At 40.2% G+C, this 27,222-nt stretch overlaps 2 protein-coding genes across 2 annotated transcripts; both read left to right on the plus strand.

Moving 5' to 3' along the window:
- The first annotated feature begins 5,359 nt into the window (after positions 1–5,359).
- Positions 5,360–6,529, plus strand: LOC136751867 (cystatin-like). Its single transcript, XM_066707621.1, has 3 exons — positions 5,360–5,563; positions 5,960–6,076; positions 6,434–6,529. The coding sequence occupies exons 1-3, from the start codon at positions 5,360–5,362 to the stop codon at positions 6,527–6,529; spliced, it is 417 nt and encodes a 138-aa protein (XP_066563718.1).
- Positions 6,530–14,573: 8,044 nt separating this feature from the next.
- Positions 14,574–16,108, plus strand: LOC136751809 (cystatin-like). The gene is made up of 3 exons (XM_066707579.1): positions 14,574–14,897; positions 15,270–15,386; positions 15,662–16,108. The coding sequence occupies exons 1-3, from the start codon at positions 14,694–14,696 to the stop codon at positions 15,755–15,757; spliced, it is 417 nt and encodes a 138-aa protein (XP_066563676.1). The 5' UTR covers positions 14,574–14,693; the 3' UTR covers positions 15,758–16,108.
- Positions 16,109–27,222: the final 11,114 nt, after the last annotated feature.

Here is a 27,222-nt window from a genome sequence, read left to right on the forward strand (position 1 = left end):
CCGTCAAATCTTGGGTGAGAACCTCCTTCCCTCAGCCAGGGCATTGAAAATGGGTCGTGGATGGGTATTCCAGCATGACAATGACCCAAAACATACAGCCAAGGCAACAAAGGAGTGGCTCAAGAAGAAGCACATTAATGTCCTGGAGTGGCCTAGCCAGTCTCCAGACCTTAATCCCATAGAAAATCTGTGGAGGGAGCTGAAGGTTCGAGTTGCCAAACGTCAGCCTCGAAACCTTAATGACTTGGAGAGGATCTGCAAAGAGGAGTGGGACAAAATCCCTCCTGAGATGTGTGCAAACCTGTTTGCCAACTACAAGAAATGTCTGACCTCTGTGATTGCCAACAAGGGTATTGCCACCAAGTACTAAGTCGAAGGGGTCAAATACTTATTTCCCTCATTAACATGCAAATCAATTTATAACTTTTTTGAAATGCGTTTTTCTGGATTTTATTGTTGTTATTCTGTCTCTCACTGTTAAAATACACCTACCATTAAAATTATAGACTGATCATTTCTTTGTCAGTGGGCAAACGTATAAAATCAGCAGGGGATCAAATACTTTTTTCCCTCACTGTATGTCCATTAGTCTTGTGTTGAATTTTAGTTTTGTCACATTTTAGTCAACTAAAATTAGAAGGCATTTATTTTTCTTATCGTTTAAGTCACAGTGTTTCATCTCGTTATCGTCATTGTTATCGTCACTGAAAATATGTCCTTGATCTATATTTTCCGTCATACTTTTCGTTGACAAATTAACACTGTTCCCAAGTCCAATGGCGGCAAACTTTGCATTGCCTATGGTGATCTTAGGCTTGTGTGCGGCTGCTTGGCCATGGAAACACATTTCATGAAGCTCCTGACAAACAGTTCTTGTGCTGACATTGCTTCCAGAGGCAGTTTGGAACTCAGATGTGATTTTTTGGTGGTTATGTTAAACAGTTATTTAGAAGTAAAAATAATAAATAAAACACTGAAGCTTTTATAATCTTAAATAATGTATAGCAAAGCAACACAACTTTTTAAAACTTTATAAATATTTATACCATACTACTTTTTTTTTTTTTTTTGTGGCTCCGGAGCTGGAGCTGGTTAAAAGGAGTCGCTCTTTAATAACATCGGTTATGAGGAGGGCTAATTGGGCAACTATGTAAAATACATGAACGTGAACACAGACAGTCCCCCTGTTTTAGTCAGGTCACTACAATATTCTAATTCAAGTAGCAGTGGCTTTAGTACACCACCAGGATCCAGACTGAGCTGCACCTGAGACTGAGTGAAGACAATTCTGAACAGTGTGCTTGCACAGTACAACCTAATTACACCTGAACAGAAGAAGAGCAATCAAAGCAAGCAGGCATGATCAGTTTCCTTATCATTATATCCTTCTAATAACAGTGGAATGAATGGCATCCTAGGAAAACATCATTCTAGTTTGACTAGTAAATGATTCTGTAGTTAGCCGTGACTGCATATCCACAGGAGTATACCTCTGGAAGGCTTCAGCTGATGATCCTGCAAAGAGCCCTATACAGAGCTTGTTTCATTTTCTATCTAAATGTTGGTTTTGATGAGTACAAGTCTTCAGATTTTCCTACGTAAGGAAGGCCTAGCTTTTACAATGTGAAGTATTTCATTCATTAAAATGTATCTTCTATTCAGAATAATAACAAACATAAAAATGTGTATGCAGTTTTATGCAAAGCATTAAGAATAGCATTGATAGGGTGGAAGAAAGATATGGGTCATTCTCTCAAAACATGTACCACTGAAGGTGATTACCAATTGGCAATAGTTAAAAATGAAAAACATGAATATAAATCATAACATGCATTGATAGAATGCATACAAAATAAATAAATTGATATAATAGTTTCAAAATTTAAATCCTTACCATTTTCGTGTGATTAATAATTTGATCACAAAAATATTTTTAGACGCCATGTTGTCCCATGCTTTGTAGTCATCACAAACACAAGTATATTTCCGAACTAAAATGGCTCAGAAATATTGTCTGCCTTACTTATTCATTATCAGCTGATTTAGACTGATATTATAACATATTAATTGATAACTAAATACAACGTTTTTTTTTTCCTATGTTGAGTTTGGTGTCTTTAAGCACACTTTTTTTGCCATTCGTAGTATTGAATAGAAACTACAGTCGTGATTTCTTATCAGATGCATATAACTACTCAGTTTTATATGAATTTGGATGAGAATGCATGCAGTGTAATGCAATAATTAAAAATGATTTATTTCTGCGAATGTCCCCAAATCATGTTCGATCGGTACATTAATGGGACGTTTTCTTGCACTCGGCAACAAATAAGAGCATTGATTCTGCATTTAAACATAACCTACTGTTGGTGGAAAGATGACAGTTGTTAAATTTACAATGGTTACTATGGGTAGGGAGTGGAAAGAGTTATTTTGTCTGTGGTGTCTCATTTTTGATTCAGGTTACAAGAGAGACTTCAGTCAGCAAAAAATATGGACTTGTGTGACTAAGTTAATTTCTGGTGGTTTTCTGTGGCCATGAGTTTTGAGATATTGAAAAAAATCTAATTACAATTAAAAGGTTTTTGTTTGTGTACTTATTTTATGATTGTTGCAGGTTGTGCTCGTGTTGCACAGATTTCCGTGGTTCTGCACAGAGCTGCACAATTCCACAGATCCCATTGGTGGAGCAGCGCAGATCTGCACAGAAATGAGAAAATCTGTGCTACATGAACGCAAACCCACATGTCAAACACCGTACTTAGTTAACAAATGAACTGTTCACAGGTTCACTGTGACACCTTTTTGTGCAAGTGTACAGCAGGAAAACATCAGAAATAAATGATAAATAACCCAGCAGGTAGCAAAATGTTATCTTTCAAGTTGGAAGCACTGCCCAAGGGGGAGGGGTAGGGGTTTCAGTGCACTTAAAAAGGAAACTGATCAAACAATCTCTATATGAAAACTGCCATTGGCCCCTGTGTCAGTCACTCAAACAGGTCCCTTCCTGCTTCCTGTTTGTATAAAAGGTGACGCGCACCCAATGGTGAAGGTAACTGGGTCATGACCCCCGTCTTGGTCCCAAGAGCAAAATGTCCACCAGCAGTAGGAATACTGCGATAGCACATGACTGTTACCACCAGATCATCCGCCGACCACTATCTCTGCTATCTCTGGTGTGGCGTTGGCGATGGTGCAATTGACACGGGTAAACTCCAGCAGTCCCTCTTTCCCTGCACCCTGGGTCCTGGTGTAGGCCTCCCCAGCCCTTGCCTGGATGGGCACCATTGCCCAGTGGTCCCAGGTGGCTCACAGTTCAGCCAGGAGGTCCGGTAGCATCTAGACAGCCTGGAAGGGCCACTGTGACCACTGCCCGTTCTCAAAACTGGAGCGTGGGGGGGTTGGGTCAGAGGGAAGGCACTCCACGGCCGTTTGTATCACCACCCAGAGCTCCCGGTCCTGTCCTGTGGGAGCAAGGGGAGTGTCCTTGCTCAGTGGGGTAGGAGGGGGCAAGGCTGGGTGCTGCTTGGGCCACCTGCACAGACAGGATAGCGCAGATCTGGTCCATCCTGCTGTTCAAAGTCAGGATTGCAGCATCTTGCTGTCTGTCTGCGGAGCTGGACCTGCGACGAAGCCTCGGCAGGGAGGGAGCCAGCGGTGGTGAGGAAGAGGAGGAGGGGACCCGGGGGTGCCACTCCGACGGTCTGCCTCTTCACTCTGCTGCCTGTGCAGGCACAACCAGAGTAGCAGGCATAGCTGGAGCAGCAGGTGTGGCTGCTTCCAAAACTGCTGGACTGGAGGAGGAGACAGAGGCTCAGGTAGAGGTGAAAACTTGGCTCCACTGAGCCCCTACACTTGCTCGTTCTGGCGGCAGCGTCCTGAACGTGACTGGCCCCTGGGGGTGCCCAGACAGACAGGACAGATGACCTCCACATTCCAGGAGGGCAAGGCCAGTGGCCGCAAGCAGCACAGCGACGGGGGCGAGTGGAAGAGTGGGGTCTCTCGAGTGCCACACGGCATGCCAGTAGGAAACGTGCAGCAGTGGCGCTGATCAGTGCAGGTACCGTAGGCACACAGCAACTAGGGTACCCTTGAGACAAAGTGGAGCGCCTAGTGGGACTGGCCGCTGTAAGTGTGTCTCCACCCGGCAACGGTACACTAGCCAACAATGGGGGCAACTACACATCAACCACACCGAAGCCATGCTGCACTGGTACAGAAACGCTGTGCAACCAACACTGTGTAGGCCCACAGGTGACGCGCTGTCCGGAGTCCATAGGGCCCGAGGTTAGTAGACCACCAGCCCGAAGCGGGGCCTAGCATGCAGGGGCCACTATCACGGATGGTAGAGCCTAGCAGGGCTCGATCGCAGCACGCTGGGAGAGCGAGATCTCCTACAGCTGCAGCCGTGGGCTGTAGTGCAGGTGCAAGCCGGCAGGGGCGCCCCTCACACGGGCGAGATCTCTTACGACAGACTGAGGATTAGGCCGAGCAGCCAGGTCTCGGATTTACTGCATGTTTTGGGAGAATGACCCAGATACAATATTAATATGCAAGGTCTCATCTGAACCTACACTGTAACTGTGCCACTGTATTGAATTATCTACCTATTACAATTAAAATCCCTGCATACACTATGACATTTCCACTCCCACCTAATACAAGTAGTCAATGATGACAGTAGCTTTTTAAACTCCAAATCAAACAGGTGGTTTGTTGCAATAGCAAAGCACTTGTATCTAATATTATAGAATTATGTTATTTAAAAATGCTGTGCTAGTATTGTTAATTCTGACTGGATTTTTAGTATGTAAATTAGTCAATCAGTTAAGAGTAAATGTAACAATCTGAGCTGCAGATTAAAATACCAATATAGAAAAAAATGAATGTGAAGAAAATAAAGAATTTATGTTTTTACTTCACAAATAAGACCTGAACAAGTAATTTCATGTTTTGCGATACTCAATTTCAAATAAAAGAAATCAAAATTAAATATGATAATTATAAATATTCTGGATTTTCTCTGTTGTATTAAAAGAATATATGGGAAATAATTATGGCATGTGTAAGATGTAATTATGTCAACAATAAAAATACTATCTAATCAACAAGTATTTAGAAGTGTTTGACATTCATTAGTTCTGGGATATACAAGATTAAATATGAAATTCATTCAGCTAACATTACTGGCACTGTAAAATATTACACAATAGTTTAAATTTGAGCAAGAACATTGTTAATCCACCATCTAACAGATTAAAAGGCAGAGTAAACATGGTCCCATGATCCTGTCCTATATAAAGGCACAGTGTGTTGCTCAGTCTCCAGTCCTTCTCTTCAGTGTGAAAAGCACTAGAAGATGGCAGACTACTGGCAGTTCCTCTGCATTCTCCTCTCCTCCGCTCTCCTCACAGCGTCAGCAATTCCTCTAGAAGCTATTGATGCCGATCCCAACAACCAAGAGGTCCGCAACTCTGCTGCCTTCGCTCTGGAGTCCTTCAATTACTTCAGCAAGGAGCCCTACCTCTACAAAATCACCAAATTCGACACAGTCACAATGAAGGTAGGTATGGTAAAGTTTTGATGTCCACTTTGTTTGAAGCAAAATAAAACCTGCTAGTCAGGTTATGAGCAGTGTTTGGATTCAACTAAACCTGATAAGATATTAGAAAGCTTTAACTTTTTTGGGTGGACATGATGACATATGAATACGACCATTATGCATCTTTGGAATAGTTTACACCTGCAAACCTCAAGATAATGCTCACTGCATAGTTATAGTTTGTATTGAATATTGAAGTCAGTAGAGATACTTGACATTTCTTAATGCTACTTTGCAGCTATTTGTTCAGTCATTTAAGTAATCTTGTAGTCATATCCTGAGGACTTGATTCAGTGGCAGGCTGTCACAGTGCTGCACAATGAAGTGTTTGGTGAGCAGTACAATCCTCTGTTCCAGGCCATTGGTGGAGGGGAGTACACAATGGACGTGGAGCTGCAGCTCACCCAGTGTAACAAAGGAAAGAGTGCTGACCCGGAGTCTTGCCCAGATATTACAGCCCCTGCACAAGCAAAGGTAAACTTTAACAATGCGTTTAAAACCTGAGGGCAGTTAACAGAGAAAATGATGTCATAATTATATAATAATTTAAGTAAACCATTGCAGGTGCTTTCTACAATGACATGCAGTAGCAGTAGAATGTCAGCACTCCCAATATTTGTAAATAATCATACATCTTCTGCCACTGTTACTGAATGAAATATATGAATTTATTAACAATACATGTGTAGAGAACAAGTTAACGTAAATGTTTCCCACTTATCAACAAGATATAGAATTATTAGCAAGCTGTCTTCCCATCTGAGTTCTTCATATACTGTATGAGAATGATTTGTTCCTGCCTCTCAATGTCTGCCTTCTGTTCCATCCCAGGCCCTCCAGTGTGTTTTTGTGGTGCTGAATGCTCCCTGGAAGCAGGAGAGAGTCCTGATTAAGAGCTACTGCAGCCCGAGACAATGGAGACAATGAGGAGCTGAGAACCACACATTCATGCCTTCTGCATTACTGAGTGTCAATCGCATAGATCTAATCTAACATATACATACCCTGGGTAATTTAGAGTTTGGTTGGAATTAATGAGAAAACCCTGTGGTTCTCTGGAACCAGTTTTGGGAACCTCTTCTGTAGACCAATAAAGAATTAGTTCATTATGTCATATGAATTTGTTATTCACATGTTATGGAAGATCTGAAAAGGTGATTGTTTGATCACATTGTCCCAAGTTCAATAAATAAAGGACATACAAAACCAAAAAACAATATCTAATATGATCATTCTGAAATATGTGACTGAATTGTGGTTAGATCAAGAACCTGGACTGAGCCAAGAGGCCAAAAAACATGTTTTGGAAATTCATATATACTCTATACTCTACTACAACATAGATGAGGCTAATGCAGCTGAGCTGGATGTTACTGAGGAATGCTAGGTTGGTTTTCCAGCACTTGTCTTTTAAGTCTGGAAATCACTCTTCCTCACCAATGCTGTAATATTCCCCCCTTGACATCCCTTAGTCCACCGCCAAATATCACCATAGCACCAGTCTTCTCATGTTCAGTTCCTGACTCACCTGTCTTATTGTCACAAGCTATAGGGTGTATTAGCCATGACATGAGACTACACCACCTTGGTTTAGAGTCAAGGAACTCTCACACCCTCCCCGCACAGGGCCCTCAGGTCTTGGCACACCAAATCAGGTGCAATTATATTTATTCTCACAATACATAGAAAAATACAGGCAGGTAGTCACTATCCTCAGGACAAGAAGTCTGAGGTAACATGAGAGAACAAAAAATTGCTATAACTGCCTTTAATAAAATATCACACCTAAATAAAAACCCTAAAAGAAAAATGTTAAAATACTAATGTTCTTCTCAGTATTTAGGATCTGAGGATGACAATCTCCACTGGACAGATGAATGTTTCCATAGAGATAACAGTCAATGAATAGCAGCACAAACAAAACTAATTGTTGTCCCTTTTTTATCTCCTCAGACACTTTCCAACTCAAGGAACACCAGAAGTTAGGTAGAGCTTCAGGTGAAAGATAAAATGACAAATGCTTAATGTTTGTATAAACAATAACAGATCCCTGCTATTTGTCTTTGAGGGGGGAAGTCGTGTCTGAACCCGGAGGAAAGAGGTATTACTCGAACCACTGAAATTTACAAATTTTCTAATTCTGAACCAACGATTTACAAATTCAGTCTGTCCGCTGTCTTCTTTAACTGGAAAAGCGGAATGCAGTTCACTTATCTCGTATGCCATCCTGGTCCCTGTAGCCTCTGTACCATAGGAATCCCTCTATACCGCCAAACAACTGTGGCTTACTTCGGGTTTGGCGTGATCAAGTGTGCAGGCTTGGCTTAAACAGCATCCTTGCTGTGCCAAGGAAGACTGTTTTCCTTTCCTATATTGCCCCAAAGAAAGGGAGACAGGTGAAAACAATCGGTTATGGGATTCTCGGGAAGACCAATTCAATTGCAGGTTGGACAGCACAACTCAATTGTTCACACCTGAAAACAATTTAAATCCCAACACCACATAACAGAGTCAGTGATAAGAATAACTCAATAATACTATGTGAAAAGAAAAACATGTGAATGAAAAGTGCAAACTAATTAATAAATAGAATAAGGTAATATAATAACGTCATACATTTAACAGAGTCACCATCCGTGACAATATTCACTTAATTATTGAATTATCAAACCCTCAGTTATAGAAAAATGTACTCACCTGCCTCAAATTCTCCTTCTAATCAGACCCCACATATATACTCCCCTGCTTCCTACTTCCTGTGTGAAGTCTTGTTCTCCCTTAGAGTGTCAATTCTTTCAGTGATTAGTCTTTTAGTACTTTTGATCTTCTGCCTTCCTTTTGACTCCTGATTGACTCGTATCCCCTCTCTTGTGCTGTCTGTCTGATCGTTGACCTCTTATCTTACTTTGCCTTTTGGATCTCCTTTGATGTTGTGTTCACCAACCCTTGAAACTTGCCTGTTTTTGAATTTGATATTGCTCTGCACTTGGGTCCTTTCCCCAGACTGTTGTCTTGTTGCAAATGCCATAAATAAAGTGATGGTAGTAGTGAAAAATCGTCCTCCCGACGGCACAGCCGACACAACAGGAGAGAGACAAGAAAGAGGGCTTAGGACAAATGTCTGCACAGCGACAAATGGTTTCCATACACCCCTTTCTCACCCTCCTTTACAGTGTGTCTCTCTCCCAGGCTGGCCTAATCCAGGCTCTATGACTCTGCTTCCAAAGAGGGACCTTATCTCTGCTGGCAGTAATCAAGTATGGACTTGGGGTATTTCTAATAGGTGCTTGTGGCTGGAGAGTGGAGCACAGCAGGGGATAAGGAGGGGCTGTACAAACAGTGGATCCTATGGAGGGCCATTTGTGCCAAAAGTGTTCGTCCGTCAATTTGGTAGTTCATTGGGAAATTCATTCGGAAATTCGTCAATTTGGCCATGCAGCCAGCAGTTTGGCCATCGAGTAGTAAATTCATCCAGGAATCTGTGAAGTAATTTATTAATTTGTCAGATTCGTGTGTCAATGAATCTGTAATTACACTGATCAATTATGTAATTAATGTGTCTATTCATTAAACAGTCAAACTTCCTAACAAACCGATGAACTTCCAGACAACCAGACCAACTTCCATGCAAACTTATAGACAAACCAATGAACTTCCAAACAAACTTACAGACAAACCAACGAACTTCCAGACGGACCAATGAACTTCCAGACGAACAGACCAACTGTCAATCATGCACTGTGCCAAACCCACTTCAGTCTTTCTAGCCAATAGGAGCAGACAAGCCTAGTTTAACCAATAATACTCCAGTCTCACATAAAACGACAGCAACTCAAATATTTGGCCATGTGCATGTAGCGCACATTTCTGCGGTTCTGCTCACATCTGCAGAATCCCAGTGCTCCCATTGGTAGAGCAGGACAGATCCGTGGCAGAACTGCAGAAATGTGCGCTGCACAAGCACGACAATTGAGATTCTTGTGAGGTCAATGTAAAGTATTACAAATATCCGACTTACCGATGATGTTATGTCAGTGGATCATTTTCCTGCATTTCTTTTAAGCAAACTCACTGATTGATAAGTATGAAGTCTCTGTGATCAATAGACATCAGAGTCAAGTGGTTAAGCTGCAGTTCACCCATTGTGGTGCTAAGATTATATGACTTGTGCTGTTGGGATTGTATCTACTGAGCCACCTATTTAAGTACCATCTACAAATTTGCAAGTTTGCTAACTATACCAGAGTCATAATCATTAATAAAGATTAGAAAAAAAGCACAGGCCCTAATACGGATCCATGTGGATCCACTAACAACCCCACTCCAGTTAGAAGCAACTCCTCTTATTGACACCCTCCATATCCTATACATCAACCAGATAACAATCCATCTACTTATATTACCCTGAATACCTACAGCTTCCAATTTTAGGATCAGTCTTAAGTGTGGAACCTTATCAAAAGCTTTCTGGAAATCTAAGTATATCATATCATATGCTTTCACGTCATGTACAGCTGCAGTTGCATGTTCGAAAAACACTAATAAATTAGTAAAACATGACCTGCCTCGTCTAAACCCCTGTTGACTATCACCAAGAATATGTTTTACATTAAGATGCTCCTCTATTTTCTGTCTAATCATTTTCTAAAAAAATTTACAAGTAATGCAGGTGAAACTGATTGGTCTGTAATTTCTTGGATCAGTTTTGTCCCTTTTCTTGTGGATAGGTATGACACTTTTTCCAATCAGTTGGCTCTTCCCCTGTTCTAAGAGTCAGTTGGAATATTTATGTTAGTGGCCTAAAAATAATTTCTCTAATTTCTTAAAGTACTTGGAAATACACTCACCTAAAGGATTATTAGGAACACCATACTAATACTGTGTTTGACCCCCTTTCACCTTCAGAACTGCCTTAATTCTACGTGGCATTGATTCAACAAGGTGCTGAAAGCATTCTTTAGAAATGTTGGCCCATATTGATAGGATAGCATCTTGCAGTTGTTGGAGATTTGTGGGATGCACATCCAGGGCACGAAGCTCCCGTTCCACCACATCCCAAAGATGCTCTATTGGGTTGAGATCTGGTGACTGTGGGGGCCAGTTTAGTGCAGTGAACTCATTGTCATGTTCAAGAAACCAATTTGAAATGATTCGACCTTTGTGACATGGTGCATTATCCTGCTGGAAGTAGCCATCAGAGGATGGGTTCATGGTGGTCATAAAGGGATGGACATGGTCAGAAACAATGCTCAGGTAGGCCGTGGCATTTCAACGATGCCCAATTGGCACTAAGGGACCTAAAGTTTGCCAAGAAAACATCCCCCACACCATTACACCACCACCAGCAGCCTGCACAGTGGTAACAAGGCATGATGGATCCATGTTCTCATTCTGTTTACGCCAAATTCTGACTCTACCATCTGAATGTCTCAACAGAAATTGAGACTCATCAGACCAGGCAACATTTTTCCAGTCTTCAACTGTCCAATTTTGGTGAGCTTGTGCAAATTGTAGCCTCTTTTTCCTATTTGTAGTGGAGATGAGTGGTACCCGGTGGGGTCTTCTGCTGTTGTAGCCCATCCGCCTCAAGGTTGTACGTGTTGTGGCTTCACAAATGCTTTGCTGCATACCTCGGTTGTAACGAGTGGTTATTTCAGTCAAAGTTGCTCTTCTATCAGCTTGAATCAGTCGGCCCATTCTCCTCTGACCTCTAGCATCAACAAGGCATTTTCGCCCACAGGACTGCCGCATACTGGATGTTTTTCCCTTTTCACACCATTCTTTGTAAACCCTAGAAATGGTTGTGCGTGAAAATCCCAGTAACTGAGCAGATTGTGAAATACTCAGACCGGCCCGTCTGGCACCAACAACCATGCCACGCTCAAAATTGCTTAAATCACCTTTCTTTCCCATTCAGACATTCAGTTTGGAGTTCAGGAGATTGTCTTGACCAGGACCACACCCCTAAATGCATTGAAGCAACTGCCATGTGATTGGTTGGTTAGATAATTGCATTAATGAGAAATTGAACAGGTGTTCCTAATAATCCTTTAGGTGAGTGTATACCATCTGGCCCAGGTGATGTTAGTTTTTAGTTCTGCTTGTCCCTTTAGTACCTCCTCTTGATTTATCCTGATATACGTCAGAGAACCTGTGGCATGCTATCTGATTTTTTCTTTTGTAAACACCTCTGGAAAATACTCAGAGAACATTTGACATATCTTGTTTGTTTTCTAAGATCTCTACACATATGCTCTCCCAATGCATTTGCCCCCCTTCAGTTTAGATGTAGACCATCAATGTTGTAGATTGCTGAAAGCATTCTTTAGAAATGTTGGCCCATATTGATAGGATAGCATCTTGCAGTTGTTGGAGATTTGTGGGATGCACATCCAGGGCACGAAGCTCCCGTTCCACCACATCCCAAAGATGCTCTATTGGGTTGAGATCTGGTGACTGTGGGGGCCAGTTTAGTGCAGTGAACTCATTGTCATGTTCAAGAAACCAATTTGAAATGATTCGACCTTTGTGACATGGTGCATTATCCTGCTGGAAGTAGCCATCAGAGGATGGGTTCATGGTGGTCATAAAGGGATGGACATGGTCAGAAACAATGCTCAGGTAGGCCGTGGCATTTCAACGATGCCCAATTGGCACTAAGGGACCTAAAGTTTGCCAAGAAAACATCCCCCACACCATTACACCACCACCAGCAGCCTGCACAGTGGTAACAAGGCATGATGGATCCATGTTCTCATTCTGTTTACGCCAAATTCTGACTCTACCATCTGAATGTCTCAACAGAAATTGAGACTCATCAGACCAGGCAACATTTTTCCAGTCTTCAACTGTCCAATTTTGGTGAGCTTGTGCAAATTGTAGCCTCTTTTTCCTATTTGTAGTGTAGATGAGTGGTACCCGGTGGGGTCTTCTGCTGTTGTAGCCCATCCGCCTCAAGGTTGTACGTGTTGTGGCTTCACAAATGCTTTGCTGCATACCTCGGTTGTAACGAGTGGTTATTTCAGTCAAAGTTGCTCTTCTATCAGCTTGAATCAGTCGGCCCATTCTCCTCTGACCTCTAGCATCAACAAGGCATTTTCGCCCACAGGACTGCCGCATACTGGATGTTTTTCCCTTTTCACACCATTCTTTGTAAACCCTAGAAATGGTTGTGCGTGAAAATCCCAGTAACTGAGCAGATTGTGAAATACTCAGACCGGCCCGTCTGGCACCAACAACCATGCCACGCTCAAAATTGCTTAAATCACCTTTCTTTCCCATTCAGACATTCAGTTTGGAGTTCAGGAGATTGTCTTGACCAGGACCACACCCCTAAATGCATTGAAGCAACTGCCATGTGATTGGTTGGTTAGATAATTGCATTAATGAGAAATTGAACAGGTGTTCCTAATAATCCTTTAGGTGAGTGTATACCATCTGGCCCAGGTGATGTTAGTTTTTAGTTCTGCTTGTCCCTTTAGTACCTCCTCTTGATTTATCCTGATATACGTCAGAGAACCTGTGGCATGCTATCTGATTTTTTCTTTTGTAAACACCTCTGGAAAATACTCAGAGAACACTTGACATATCTTGTTTGTTTTCTAAGATCTCTACACATATGCTCTCCCAATGCATTTGCCCCCCTTCAGTTTAGATGTAGACCATCAATGTTGTAGATTCATCCCAATTTATCTTCTATTCAAAATAATAACAAGCATAAAAATGTGTATGCAGTTTTCTGTGAAGCATTCAGAATAGCATTGATAGGGTGGAAAAGACATGTAGAGTACTAACATGCAAGGTCTAATTTGAACCTACACTTTGCCACTGTAGTATTATATTGAATTATCTGCCTATTACAGTTCAAATCTCTGCGCACACTAAGAAATTCCAGCTCCCACTAATACAGGTAGGCAATGATGACAGTAGCATATTCAACTCCAAAAGAAATGGCTGGTTTGTTGCAATCGCAAAGCACCTGATTTGCTCTGGTATGTGATATTAAAGAATTATGTTATTTACATTACAAATAATGCTGTGCTAGTACTGTTTATTCTGACTTGGCAAGAGTTGTAGAATGGATTTTGAATATGAAACTTATTCAATCAGTTAAGAGTGAATGTAGCAATTAGAACAGCAGATTGAAATAACAGAGAAAAAATGAAAGCATGCAATGACAAAACAACATTAATTTAATTTCAATACCGCAGCACACATAGATTAATAAATATGACTGTTTAACATGAGTAGTAACTCATTGCTGGTGAATTATTTCAAACCACCAATTTGGAGATATGGAAGAATAGCAATTGTCATTTAAAACATATATTCTTTATGCTGAATCAATCATTTACTTGGATTCATGCCGTCCACCAAAAAGTGTATTCCCCTCATCTAACATTTAAGAATATGTTACAAAATGGCATGCTGGTTCAATTCCTGTGTGGAAGAGAAATCAACTAGCCAATTTAGTGTTCTCTGCATATATTACACTGTTTAATTATTTAAAAGAATGTGTGTATGTAAAATCTGAACACGTAATTTTATGTTTTGCATTACTCCATTTCATATAAAACACATCAAAATAAATTGTATGATCATTGTAAATATTCTGGATTCTTCTTTCACCTTCTAAGCTAAGCGTAGAATTTTCAGAAGCATCCCTGCTGAACATTTAGAGCCAGTATGGCAATTGTAACAGATTTATGTTCTCTGTAGTGTTAAAAGACTACGTGGGCAATAATCATGGCATTTGTAAGATGTAATGATGTCAATATTTAAAATTAAACAATGATATCTAATCAGAAACTATTAACAAATGTTTGACCGTCATTAGTTCTGCAATACCCAAGATGAAATATTAAATTAATTCAGCAAACATTGCTGACACTGTGTTTGCATTCTAAAATATTACACAATTGTTGAAAATGAGCTAGAACATTGTTAATCAACCATCTAACAGATTGATAGGCAGAGTAAACATGGTACCGTGATCCAGTCATGGCTGGCTGCACTGAGCCCTGTCCTATATAAAGGCCCAGTGTGCTGCTCAGTCTACAGTCCCTCTCTTCAGTGTGAAAAGCAGTAGAAGATGGCAGACTTCTGGCAGTTCCTCTGCGTTCTCCTCTCCTCAGCTCTCCTCACTGTATCAGCAGCTCCTCTAGAAGCTATTGATGCCGATCCCAACAGCCTAGAGGTCCGTGACTCCGCTGCCTTCGCCTTGGAGTCCTTCAATTACTTCAGCAAGGAGCCCTGCCTCTACAAAATCACCAAGTTTGACACAGTCACAATGAAGGTAGAGTATGGTAAACTTTTGATGTCCACTTTGTTTGAAGCAGAAGAAGGACTGCTAGTCAGTCTGAGAGCAGTGTTCGAATTCATCAAAAACTGATAAGCTATTAGAAAGTATTTAGCTTTATTGGTGGACATGATGACATATGAATATGACCAGTATGCATCTTTGGAAAGTTTACATGGGTTCAAGATAATGCTCACTGCATAGTTACAATTTGTATTGAATATTGAAGTCAGAAGAGATACCTAACATTTCTTAATGCTACTTTCCAGTTATTTGTTTTGTCATTTAAGTAATAATCTTGCAGTCATGTAGTCATGTAGACTTTCAACATGTGAATGAGTGAATGAGCAGTACAACCCTCTGTTCCAGGCCATCGGTGGAGGGGAGTACACAATGGACGTGGAGCTGCAGCTCACCCAGTGTAAGAAAGGAAAGAGTGCTGACCTGGAGTCTTGCCCAGTTGTGACAGCCCCTGCACAAGCAAAGGTAATCTTGAACAATGTGTTATCAACACTGAGGGTAGTTTACATAGTAAAATTTTGTCATGATAACTGATACCTGAAGTGCATAATTGCAGGTGCTTTCTACAATGACATGCAGTAGCAGTGCTCATGAGGAAATATCAGCACTCCCAATAATTCTCAATAATCTTACTTCTACAAGGCATACAATTATTCGAAAGCTGTCTTCCCATCAGAGTTCTTCAGATACTGTAAGAGAGTGTTTCTGCCCCTGAATGTCTGCCTTCTGTTCCATCCCAGGCCCTCCAGTGTGTTTTTGTGGTGCTCAATGCTCCCTGGAAGCAGGAGAGAGTGCTGATTAAGAGCCACTGCAGCCCAAGACAACAGGAACAGTGAGGAGCCGAGATCCACACCTTCCTGTCTTCTGCATTCCACAACAGAATGTCAACAGCTAAAATCACTCATTCTAAAAGCCTGTCGAGCAGTCTGCAACTCTGTACCTGGAGAGCTTCATTGTACCAGTGTCTTCCATCAGTGGGTATTCATCTCATAGATCTCGTCCAACACATACATACCCTGAGAAATACAGAGTTTGATTGGAATGAAATGAGAAGACCTCTGGAACCAGTGTTGGAGATCTCTTCAGTAGACCAATAAAGAATTAGTTCATTATGTCATATGCTTTTGTGAATCACATGTTATGGAATGCATTGTCCCAAATTCAATAAATAAATAAGATACAAAAACTTAAAACAATATCTAATATGATAATTCTGAAATATGTGAGTGAATTATGGTTAGATCAAGAACTTGGAGTGGGCCAAGAGGCCAAAGAACCGGTCTTGGAAAAACTGGTCTGAATAATACTTGTCCTTGTGTTCATTACTCTGAAATCACTACGTGTTTAACACAGTTCGATCCATTTGGATCAGTTTAGCTCTTCTATGTTTAATTCCTTATACGCTTTTGACTACAGACAACTATTAGCAATGCATACATGATGCTAGCTGATGGGTTTTAGAATAATTGCACCACAGATCAAATAGCATGTAGATATATTTAAGTTAAAAACAAAACAAAACTTAAGGAGGGTCCTTGTTATGCAGTCACACCTACCTGCAGTTGTCGGTGACGCTGCATGTCTCCTGTAAAAAAGTAGAAGAGATACTGTTGTTTTGTTGTTGTTGTTGTTTCCTTCTATTAATAGGGATATTGGGTTTTTATAGATTCACAGTTAGTTCCTTTGTTATTATTTTCTTGTGTTATTTTGGGTAGGGTTTTTAATGTTTAATGTGCCCCTTTTATTAAAGGCAATTTTAGTAATAGGATTGATTTATTTCCCCAAGTCCCATTGTATTGTGTTCCCTGCTCAAGTACAGTCTTTGTGCCCTGTCTTGGCATTTGTAAAATTAAATATTCTCATTAAAACTTACCCACTCCGTGTGGTGGAGTCTTGGGGTCCCGTTGAGTGTGCCCAGGGAGGGAGAGAGAGTGGGTATATAAGGTCCTCTCTTGTTAAACAAAAGATGTGGTGTGGTCACGTATCATGTCACCCCTATCACCCACTATGAGGTGACATTAACAGGAAGATTAAATTGAATTTTGGAGAAACACAATGTATGCACAAGGAAAGTCCTTCAATGCCAACATGAGCAATCTAGTGGTATTGCTAGACACTACCTGTCTTAATGGCATCATGACTGATTCAATTATATGTAGATTGTTGTACAGCGGGATTCTCTTGCTATACATATTGTAGCAAGTGGTGGTCTCCTTTTCCTTTCATAAAGACAGGCAGGTAGATAACTGGTGTAAAGCAAGTTCAGGAAAGTTTATAGCCCTTGAAAAACTATGTCTAAGGTTCCTATCTGCTGAGACCCACGCTAGTGTTGGCCATGCATTGGAGTCGGAGCGGAGCTGGAGCTGGCATTGCTGGAGCCGGAGCAGAGCTGGACTCAGGCTCATCGGAGCGCTCCGGAACCTGGAGCTGGATCTGAAGCTAGGTCATGGAGCTACTCCACTCTCTCCCCCCCTCCATTAAACTCTCAGAGATATTAAGTCCATTTTTCTTGAATTATCAAAATATATAACTTCATTGGTATTGTTGTGTGTTGGGGGTTCTACAGTAAGATCAGTTTTCACTCCCAACTATTAGTACATAATACATTATTTTTTATTAATTGTAATTATATGACACCTTCCCTTTCTCACTCCGTTCAAGAAGTGATTCTATAATCTCAGGGCACATCTCTCATGAAAAGAAAAGAAGGAAAGTCAATTTTAATTCTTAAGTTTTAAGTATTTCCAAATTATTTTATTCCAACCAAATTCTTCATATGCCTAAATTAATCTAATTTGATAGCCATCTGTTATCTGAAATGTCCTGACTAGTTTGTCCAAAAGTTGGTTACCAGGGAGTTAAGGTCACATGCAGGAGTCATGCCCCCGGCACCTTGTTGTCCACTTTTGAGATACGAAAATACCGGACCCCTGGTGTGAGGGGGGGTTTGCGAAATGTCAACCTGGAGGGGGTGCTGGCAATTAGACGACAATGGGGGGAGTGTTGAGGACAAATTGTATACTGATAACAATAGATTACAGTACTTAAGATAACCAGACATCTTCCAAAAGTACTGGACAGGGAGTCAAAGTACATGCACTACATGGCCAAAAGTATGTGGATACCTGCTCATAAAACATTGCATTCCAAAATCATGGGCATTAATATGGAGTTGGTCCCCCCTTTGATGCAATAACAGACTCCAATCTTCTTGGAAGGCTTTCCACTAGATCCACTAGATTTTTTCTGGTCACTGATGCAATTTGGCACTTGGAAGTAATTGTTGCAACCAACGAAAGACTATTTTTATGCACTACAGACTTCAGCACTCAACAGTCTGGTTCTGTGAGCTTGTGTGGCCAATCACTTTGCGGCTGAGCTGCTGTTGCTCCTAGACGTTTCCCCTTAACAATAACAGTACTAACAGCTCACCAGGGCAGCTCTAGCAGGGCAGAAACTTGACAAACTGACTTGTTGGAAAGGTGGCATCCTATGATGGTGCCACGTTGAAAGTCATTGAGCTCTCAGTAAAGTTCATTCTACTGCCAATGCTAATGTCTAAGGAGATTGCAGTGTGGCTTGATTTTACAGTGGCTCTCAAATGTATTCACCCCTCTTGGACTTTTCAACATGTCATTGTGTTACAACATGAAATCAAAATGGATTTAATTAGGAGTTTTTGCCACTGATCAACACCGAACATTTCCATAATGTCAAAGTGAAAAATATTATCTGCATTTTTTTCTAAATGAATTACAAATACAAAACAGAAAATAATTGAATGCATAAGTCAATATTTGGTAGAGGTACCTTTGGCAGCAATTACAGCCATGAGTCTCTACCAGCTTTGCACATCTGGACACAGCAATGTTTGCCCATTCTTCTTAGCAAAATTACTCAAGCTCCATGAAGTTGAATGGGGACCTTTGGTGAACAGAAATTTTCAACTCTTTCCACATATTCTCATTTGAATCTCGATCCGGACGTTTGACTGGACCACTCCAGGACACTGACCTTCTTGTTTTTCAGCTTTTCAGCCACTCCATTGTGGTTTGGGGTCATTGTCCTGCTGGAAAATCTTCTCCCAAGTCCCAGGTCTCTTGCAGACTTCAGCAGGTTTTCTTACAGGATTTCTCTGTACTTTGCTGCATCCATTTTGTGTAATGCTGCCACCACCATGCTTCATGGTAGGGATGGTGTTCTCAGGATGATGTTAGGCTTGCACCAAATGTAGCGCTTAGCGTTGAGGCCAAAAAGCTTTATTTTGGTCTCATCAGACCATAGAATCTTCCTCTACTTGGGCTCAGAGTCTCCCACCTGCCAAATACACTAATTAGAAGGGGTGTCCACATACTGTTGGCCTTGTAGTGTACAAATACCGGACAGACAGCTAAAAAACTGGCCAGCTGGCAACCCTAAATGCCACAGACATCTTTACAATTTTCTACTTTTTCATGTTTGAATGGTTAAACAGATTTTTGTTATTGATATTTTGGTTTTGTTAAACAGTTATTTACATAAAAAAAGTAAAAAAGGAAACATTATAAATAATGATCCCATCCTAATTTGCACTGTTTTTGTGGCTCCGGAGCTGGAGCTGGTTAAAAGCAGGTGGACCCGGAGCCACAGTGTGGAGCTGGGGCTGCTGGAGCCAAATTGGAGCTGGAGCGGGGGGCCTCCATCAGCTCTGTAGCTAGCCTGAAGCTGGAGCTGAACCTCTGGAGCCACTCCGGATCCGTAGCCAGCAAACCTAGAGCACTGCCAACCCTACTATGGACCTCCTGAAGTAGCCTAGGCCACCCCCTGGCCACCCCATGTATAAAACTCTAGTTCTGCCACTGGTGCAGCAGTGATTCGCTCAAAGAAACCAAAATAAGGCACACATGCAAACAATCAAACTAATAATAATAATAATAATAATAATAATAATAATAATAATAATAATAATAATAATAATAAAATTAAACAATAAAGTGAAGGATAAATCAACACACAAAGTAAAGGCAATATAGTAACCAAACAAAATACACAAGCCATATTGCATAAAGTGAAGTAAAATATAAATATAATAACAAATGTTGATTAAGGAGCTAATTATCATCTGTGACACTATTTCAGCATTGTCCATTGTCTAAAGATCTTAACACAGGCTGGGATGAAAACCAGCAGACACAGGGGTGGTCCAGAGTGGGGATCCACATGCTGTAGGTCATCCAGGTTTTATATGAACCTGAGCACCAAAGGAGTCGAACGATCATCTTGAATGATTCATGCTTTCTTCTGCAGGCATACTTTGTAGTGCTCAATGCTCCATTGAAGGATGAGAAAATGCTGTTCAACTGTAGATGTGGTTTAATCTAACTCTGATGTGGAAACTCTGACCTAATTTAACTGCTTTCACTAATGGGACATATTCTGCCTGCTTACATCTCTAAGAGCATTCACAACCCCCAGACTATTGGCATTTGATTTCTCAAATTTCCCCCTAATAGCTGATCACTACCTTCAGACTATTTCCATAATCATTTGACATCAATTTCTAATGGATTACCAATAAAAGCCATTAATCTTCTGAAATTTGTTTTGTGTATGTAGTTGTATTATTATTTTAACTTGTGTAACCCAAGTCTATCTGTTTGGATAATACATATGTAGATTGTAAGTTGGATCATTGTCTTACCCTGTTTGAAGAAGGAAAGCAATATTAAACATGATCCCAGGACCCAGGGAAGAGAGCCCAAAGTACAACAAAGTGGGGTCATTTATAGATTAAGCATTCAAGCAGAGAACAGGGAAACCTTTTATATGGTCATAGAAAGTAAAAAGTTATTCATATGTATGTTTATGTTGTGTTCATTAATATTCAGGTCTTAGAGTTTATACTGGCTAATAGACAATCAACAACACACATTTTAGGTAATCAAGGTACACCTTTATTACACCCATTCAGTACACTTCCAGTTTCCAACAACAGTAACCTTGTAAGCAACTCCTGGAGACAACAGGAAACATGTTTTTAGTCTGATTCACATTTCTCTTCCACGGGCAGTGTCAAACTAGACAGAGAGAGTGAACTGTTTTGAGGACACAGTGACAGAATGCAGATTGTATTGTGTGAAGAACCAAAACAGCAGTGACTGAAGAACACTGAAGGCCACTTAGAAAGCAGGGTCTTCCACTGCGTACAGATTCTACAATGTTTTATATCTGCAACTGCATATGGAGTGAATATTGTGCATCTTGAATAATTTGCATACATTCTGGTTAATTCTCAGAAAAGCCAGTCTAAATCAAATCATTCCACATTTCAGTGCCGGATTTACCCACAATAAGGTAACAAACATAAAATACCCAGACCTTGATGCTGGATTCTATACAATAAGCTGAAACTGTTTAATGGGAAACTTGCTTCAATGCCTGTGTTTCATTTTTGCCCATATGAAAGATCAGCAGATGATGGTAACTAGACTCCACATCCAGTTCTGGTATCACAACAGTCTTGCTGTACGATTTTATATATGTCTAGCCTTTGTCAGCCCAAAAACCTCTGCTGACAAAATGCTCCTATTGGGAAATAAACTAAATAAAACACATACATAAACAATGGATTGTGAGTTAAGCCATTCTGTAAAATGCTTACCTTTATCTTGCTATAATTACAGCCAAGGAGTTATTTTCCTGTAATACCACTAGAGGGCGCATTTGTGCTGAATTATAACTGGAAGTAAAGATGTGTAACTGCTAAAGATACAGATCACAAATAACACTATACAACCATTTGTTTTGTAATCATGTTACTTAATCATGAATGATTATTTTTCAAACTGGGACTGGGTTTACTTAACACAGGTATTGAGGCTGAATGCTGAACTTTGTAAGGTAATACCAGATGAAGGATGGATCATGTGTGAATCTCCCTGCTTCCACTAGCTTTATGGAAGCCAACTTCCCTGTTAAAGTTTCACGCAGGCTACTTTTCACTGCAAGCCATCACGGACACAAACTGTGGCCACTTCAAGCCTTCGTCTGTTCTGTCATTGTCCATATAAACATGTCTGCCATAGTCCTGTTTGTATACCATGTATTTATAATGCAATGAATCTAGGTGCTTCATAGTGCAGCCTATGTTTTGTTATAATGACTGTTTAAGCACCCTATTGTTACATTACAATACTTTACGAGTTGTAGTCGAAGGTTTACACAGGCTCTGGAATCAGCTTTCTCTAGGTTGAATTGGTGTAAACGTACCAATAAATAACTACAGTTTAATTAACAATAATGAGCTAAACAAATCACAGAACAAGTTTGTATAAAAATAATGGTGTGTATGCGACATACAACTATAGTATAGTTCATGTACTTTCACTTACAGCCTAATCCTGGTATATATCAGATATAACAGGATGACTTCCTACTTGCTGAAAAACCTCTTGAAAATTATTTCCTTTGCCTTTGCACATGTTTCTAAATCATTTGAAGACATTTCAAGACAGGGTTCTGTGCATTTAAAGATACTGGCATGAGATAACAGGAAGTTACGTTCAAATTAATCGCAGCTGTGTCTGAATGTGAATGTTGGAAGGGATTTATTTGGTAATAAATTATAGGGATTTACAGGCGCCACGACTGACTGTGTTGGATTTTGCCATGCTACAGAAAGTGATTCCCCTGTGCTGACAAGGGCTTCGTATGTGGTATACAATGTACACAGAGATCAAAGGATAGTGGCTTTGTATATTATAGGCTAGGGCCCTGGTAAGTAAATAGTTTGGTGCAGAATTAAATAATACTTGTCCATTAACTTTTTGATTTATGTTTCCTTGTTTGTGTGATTTATTGATACTTATTTATGTATTAATTAGTTTTTTTTTTTTCTTTTTCATTTCATTTTGCCCTCTACTTGCTGCATTTTATTGTTGTCCTGATATATATTTACCATATATATTTACCATTCACACTTTCTCCTACTTCCATCCTAACAGCATATTATGAAACATAATTCAAGTTACAGAGTTACTTCTGTGTTAATCAATGCAAGAATGAATTAACACTATGCTGAAAATTTCATATTTTATTTTAGTTTTCCTAGTAGTGTCAGGATTCTGGTAAATGGAATTAGGTAAGAAGTCAGCCAAGAAAAGAAAATAAATAAAAATAAAAATATACCTGTTGGAATAAAAGCTTCAATGATATTGAATGTCTCAAAGTAGCAAACAGGGGACTGAAGGTGCCCCCTTGTGTAGGTTTGGATATTTATCTTCTTTCCTCTCTTTTATTATCTCAGTTTTAGTTTCACTATCATACCCTCTTCTGCAGACTCCTGAACCCCCCTCCAGAGGGTGGGGGTGGGCTTCCTTTTAGTTTCTGAACACTGCAGAACTAAATTATTTTTGTCTGGGGGCAGAAGAAAAATTACAAGAAAAAGAAATAAGAGATAATCCCTGAAGAATGACTTCAACTCATTCTAATGCTATTATCTGCCAGGCTTGCATATCTTTGGGATAACCACCGCCTGCAAAAGAAGGGTGGGGGGATGGGGGTTTAGGAGACCGCACATCACTTTATGGTGGGGGAAGCCTTTGTTGTCTGTGTAACTTTGATAGGCCATGCTAAGGTGGTTTGTGGTGGGAATGTGATTTTTAAAGGGAAAGCTACCCAGCAGCACACTAGACATCACATAATATGGTGGTGAAAACAATCTACTATGGTTTCACTATGCCTGAATACCCCTATTTCATTGATTGATATCAAACAACAAAATAATGCGAAGTGATTCTGTGGCAACAGGAGAGATGTCTCATCGTGGCAGAAGGGGACAAGGAACTGGCACCAACAAACCACGTGGGTTTAAAAGAGAAAGAGAGGGAAAAGTTTTAGTCTTTAGGCATACATCTGAACTAGTGGATCTAAACTTTGTAGAGTTGGGCTGCTCCACTTCTCACCTTCCATTTACCTCAATTGCTGAATTATGCTAGTACCTTCTTGTGTGTTACATTGATAACCAGCAGGATCGATACAGTAATGAAGGTATTGGCTACATTAAATTCAAACAATGCAGTGGATTTCAAAGGCCTGTATGCTCTACAGCCAAGTTACAGTATAAGATGAAAGGTCAGCTCAAGAGTATTTCTTGGGAGAATGAAAACAAAATCATAATTTTTATTAAATTCAGTTACAGTATTATTGTCTTAAAGCTTTCTGGAGCTGAAAATTTAATGATGAATGCATTAAAAATGACCTACCACGTGTATGTCAGTGAAGATAGACAAAGCACATGCAATACACTGCTTATGATATATCACACACAAGGAGTAGAGCATTTTAACCCCAACACATCTTACCTAATCATTAAAAGCATGTCATTTACACAAAATGTATATATATATATATATATATATATATATATATATATATATATATATATATATATATATATTAATAGTAAATGCTAGTAGTTGCCCAGCAAGACCTAAAAAAGATTATGCTGATTTGCACTTGCAGGTCTGTCATACAATCATTGCGTTTCTCAATCTTCAATACAGTCTTCAAACTTTCTGGATCTTAAACATCTCCACAGCAACATGCACTTTGGGATTAATTTCATTCATGGTTGGAATTGCCAGTAGACAAATGGGCATAGATGTTTTTTTTTTGTTTGTTTTTTTGACAAAGCAGCATCGAATGTAGGTGGCTCTGTTGGAAGGTGGCACTGACTCAATTAGAAAACAGTACAGAGTGAAAGGACTCACCATGGGAAGAATATAACCTTAAATCTGATAATCCCTGACTGACTGCCTACTGTAGCTGTCAAGTGCCCAATTCTGACAAGAGATGGAGGAAAACACCTTTGATTAATGTATCGTTTTGATTTTAATTGGATGTGCATGAAAATACACTGCTCAAAAAAATAAGGGAACACGTAAATCACACATCGGATCTCGATGAACTAAATATATCATAGATCAAAATCTTTACTGTACATTGTGTAATTCATTGAGAACAAAATTACGTAACAACGGTCAATGGAAACCAAAATCACCAACCGATTGAGGGCTTCATTCAAACTCACACCGAAAATCAAAGTAAACAATTGAAATCACAGGCTGTTCCAACTTACATGAATTTCATCACGGCAACTCATAATGTGACTCAGTAGTGTGTATGGCTCCCACGGATGGTGTCCTGGGGGATCTCCTCCCAGACCTGGATCAGGGCATCAGTGAGTTCCTGGACAGTCTATGGCGCCACTCATGTCTGGGGAACATGAGGGACAGTCAATGGCATCAATGCCTTCGTCATCCAGGAACTGCCTACACACTCTGACCACATGAGGCCGGGCATTGTCCTGCACCAGGAGGAACGCAGGGCCCACTGCACCAGTGTAAGGTCTGATGATGAGTCTGAGGATTTCATCCCAGTACTTAACAGCAGTCAGGGTACCGTTGGCTAGCACGTGGAGGTCTGTGCAACCCTCCAAGGATATGCCTCCCTCAGACCATCACTTACCCACCGCCAAACCGGTCATGCTGGATGATGTTTCAGGCAGCATAACATTCACCATGGCGTCTCCAGACTCTTTCACATCTGTCACATGTGCTCAGTGTGAACCTGCTCTCATCTGTGAAGAGAACGGGGTGCCAATGGCGGACCTGCCAATTCTGGTGTTCTCTGGCGAATGCCAATCGAGCTGCACGGTGCTGGGCTGTGAGCACAGGTCCCACTAGAGGATGTCGGGCCCTCATGCCACCCTCATGGAGTCTGGATGGATGTGCCATCCTGGAGGAGCTGGACTACCTGTGCAACCTGAATGGGCTGCAGGTACCACCTCATGCTACCAGTAGTGACAAGGACACTAACAAAATGCAAAACTAGAGAAGAATCAGTCTGGAAGGATAAGGAGAGAGCAATTGTCTGTGGTCACCACCTGCAAAACCCAAAATAGAGCACATTTGGGATGGAACGGGAGGGTTGCAGTATGAATGTGTTGCCAGATTTTTTTATTTAATCATTTATAAATATCTTTACAATATAGTGTCATCATTGCAGAAATCACATACTGTGTGAATGTATTGGTGTTCGCATGTGTTGCTTGTTGAGTTTTTTTTTTTTTTCCTTTTCTTTTATTGGACCTTGAGTTGTACTGATGACTTTAGGTATTTTGTAATGTCCATCTTTTGATCCAGTACAACAACAAAAAACAAACTAAAAAGCAGATGAACAGTCTGTTGCAATACGAGTTCATTCTTTTGCATTGCACACAAGGTAGATTTTAATTTAAAGAATGGATCAATATTCAGCAGCAACAGCAGCAGTAGTCATCCACTGCTGGATGAAGGACTCACCAAAGATTTTTTGACTTGTTTTTTGGTACAGCGTCTCTTTTTCAGGTCACACTAGCAAAACATGTAATTTAGTCTTGCCATTTCATATTTTCACTTGGATCTATTTATTTATTTTTCTTTCTCTTTTTGTTATTCCAAATCTTTCCATGCTTCTTTGTGTTCGCAGTTTATTTTTGTGTGTAGGGACCAGGCATGTGATTAAATCAAAACTTTGTCTTTACATGTTCATCTAATGAATACAAACAGGCTACTATAATTTACCACATAATAGATTTCCCCACTCATGATTGATTGATTCACTGTATGTATGTGAGATAGATGGATATTGATATATACTCATGGTTAAATGTTTACAGGTCATATTCTGAGATTGTGTTCTCATAATGAATTTGAGTAAAATAATGTACTTCAAAATAAAATAAACAAGTGCTGTGGCATTTAAAATGGGTTTATTTGTGAAGCAGGAAACCAAGCACTCAGGTGGTACATGTACATTCTGTATACGAATGTTTACAATAGTGTCAAATTTTTTTATCAAGTGCACATAAGAAAATAGGTATCAAATGAGAGGAGAACCTTTATGCTGTATTTCTTATTTGGTGTCTAGTATTTTATTAACCCAATAATCTGGCCCACAGGTATCCTGCAGGATCCCAGGGATTCTCCTACAAAAATATGACTGGGAAGCTTGTTCTAGACACCTACAATGCTTTGTGTAAAGACATGCCTAAAACCTCTTTAATGTGCATTTAATATCCTCGGGTCCTTGTGTTACTGTTGGTCCCCACAATTAGAATCTCCTATGTCTTTCAAAACCCATACCAGTGGGATCTTCAACATGTGCTCTTCACAGTAGTTGAATTGTCATATGTCAAGGCTATGTTTACCCAGCTTACCCATCTGATCCTCTTGAGTTTCTGATTATTTATTTATTTTTATCTTTCCATTTAGAAACCGAA

Source organism: Amia ocellicauda, chromosome 6 (genome assembly GCF_036373705.1).
Source record: "Amia ocellicauda isolate fAmiCal2 chromosome 6, fAmiCal2.hap1, whole genome shotgun sequence".
Lineage (NCBI taxonomy): Eukaryota > Metazoa > Chordata > Actinopteri > Amiiformes > Amiidae > Amia > Amia ocellicauda.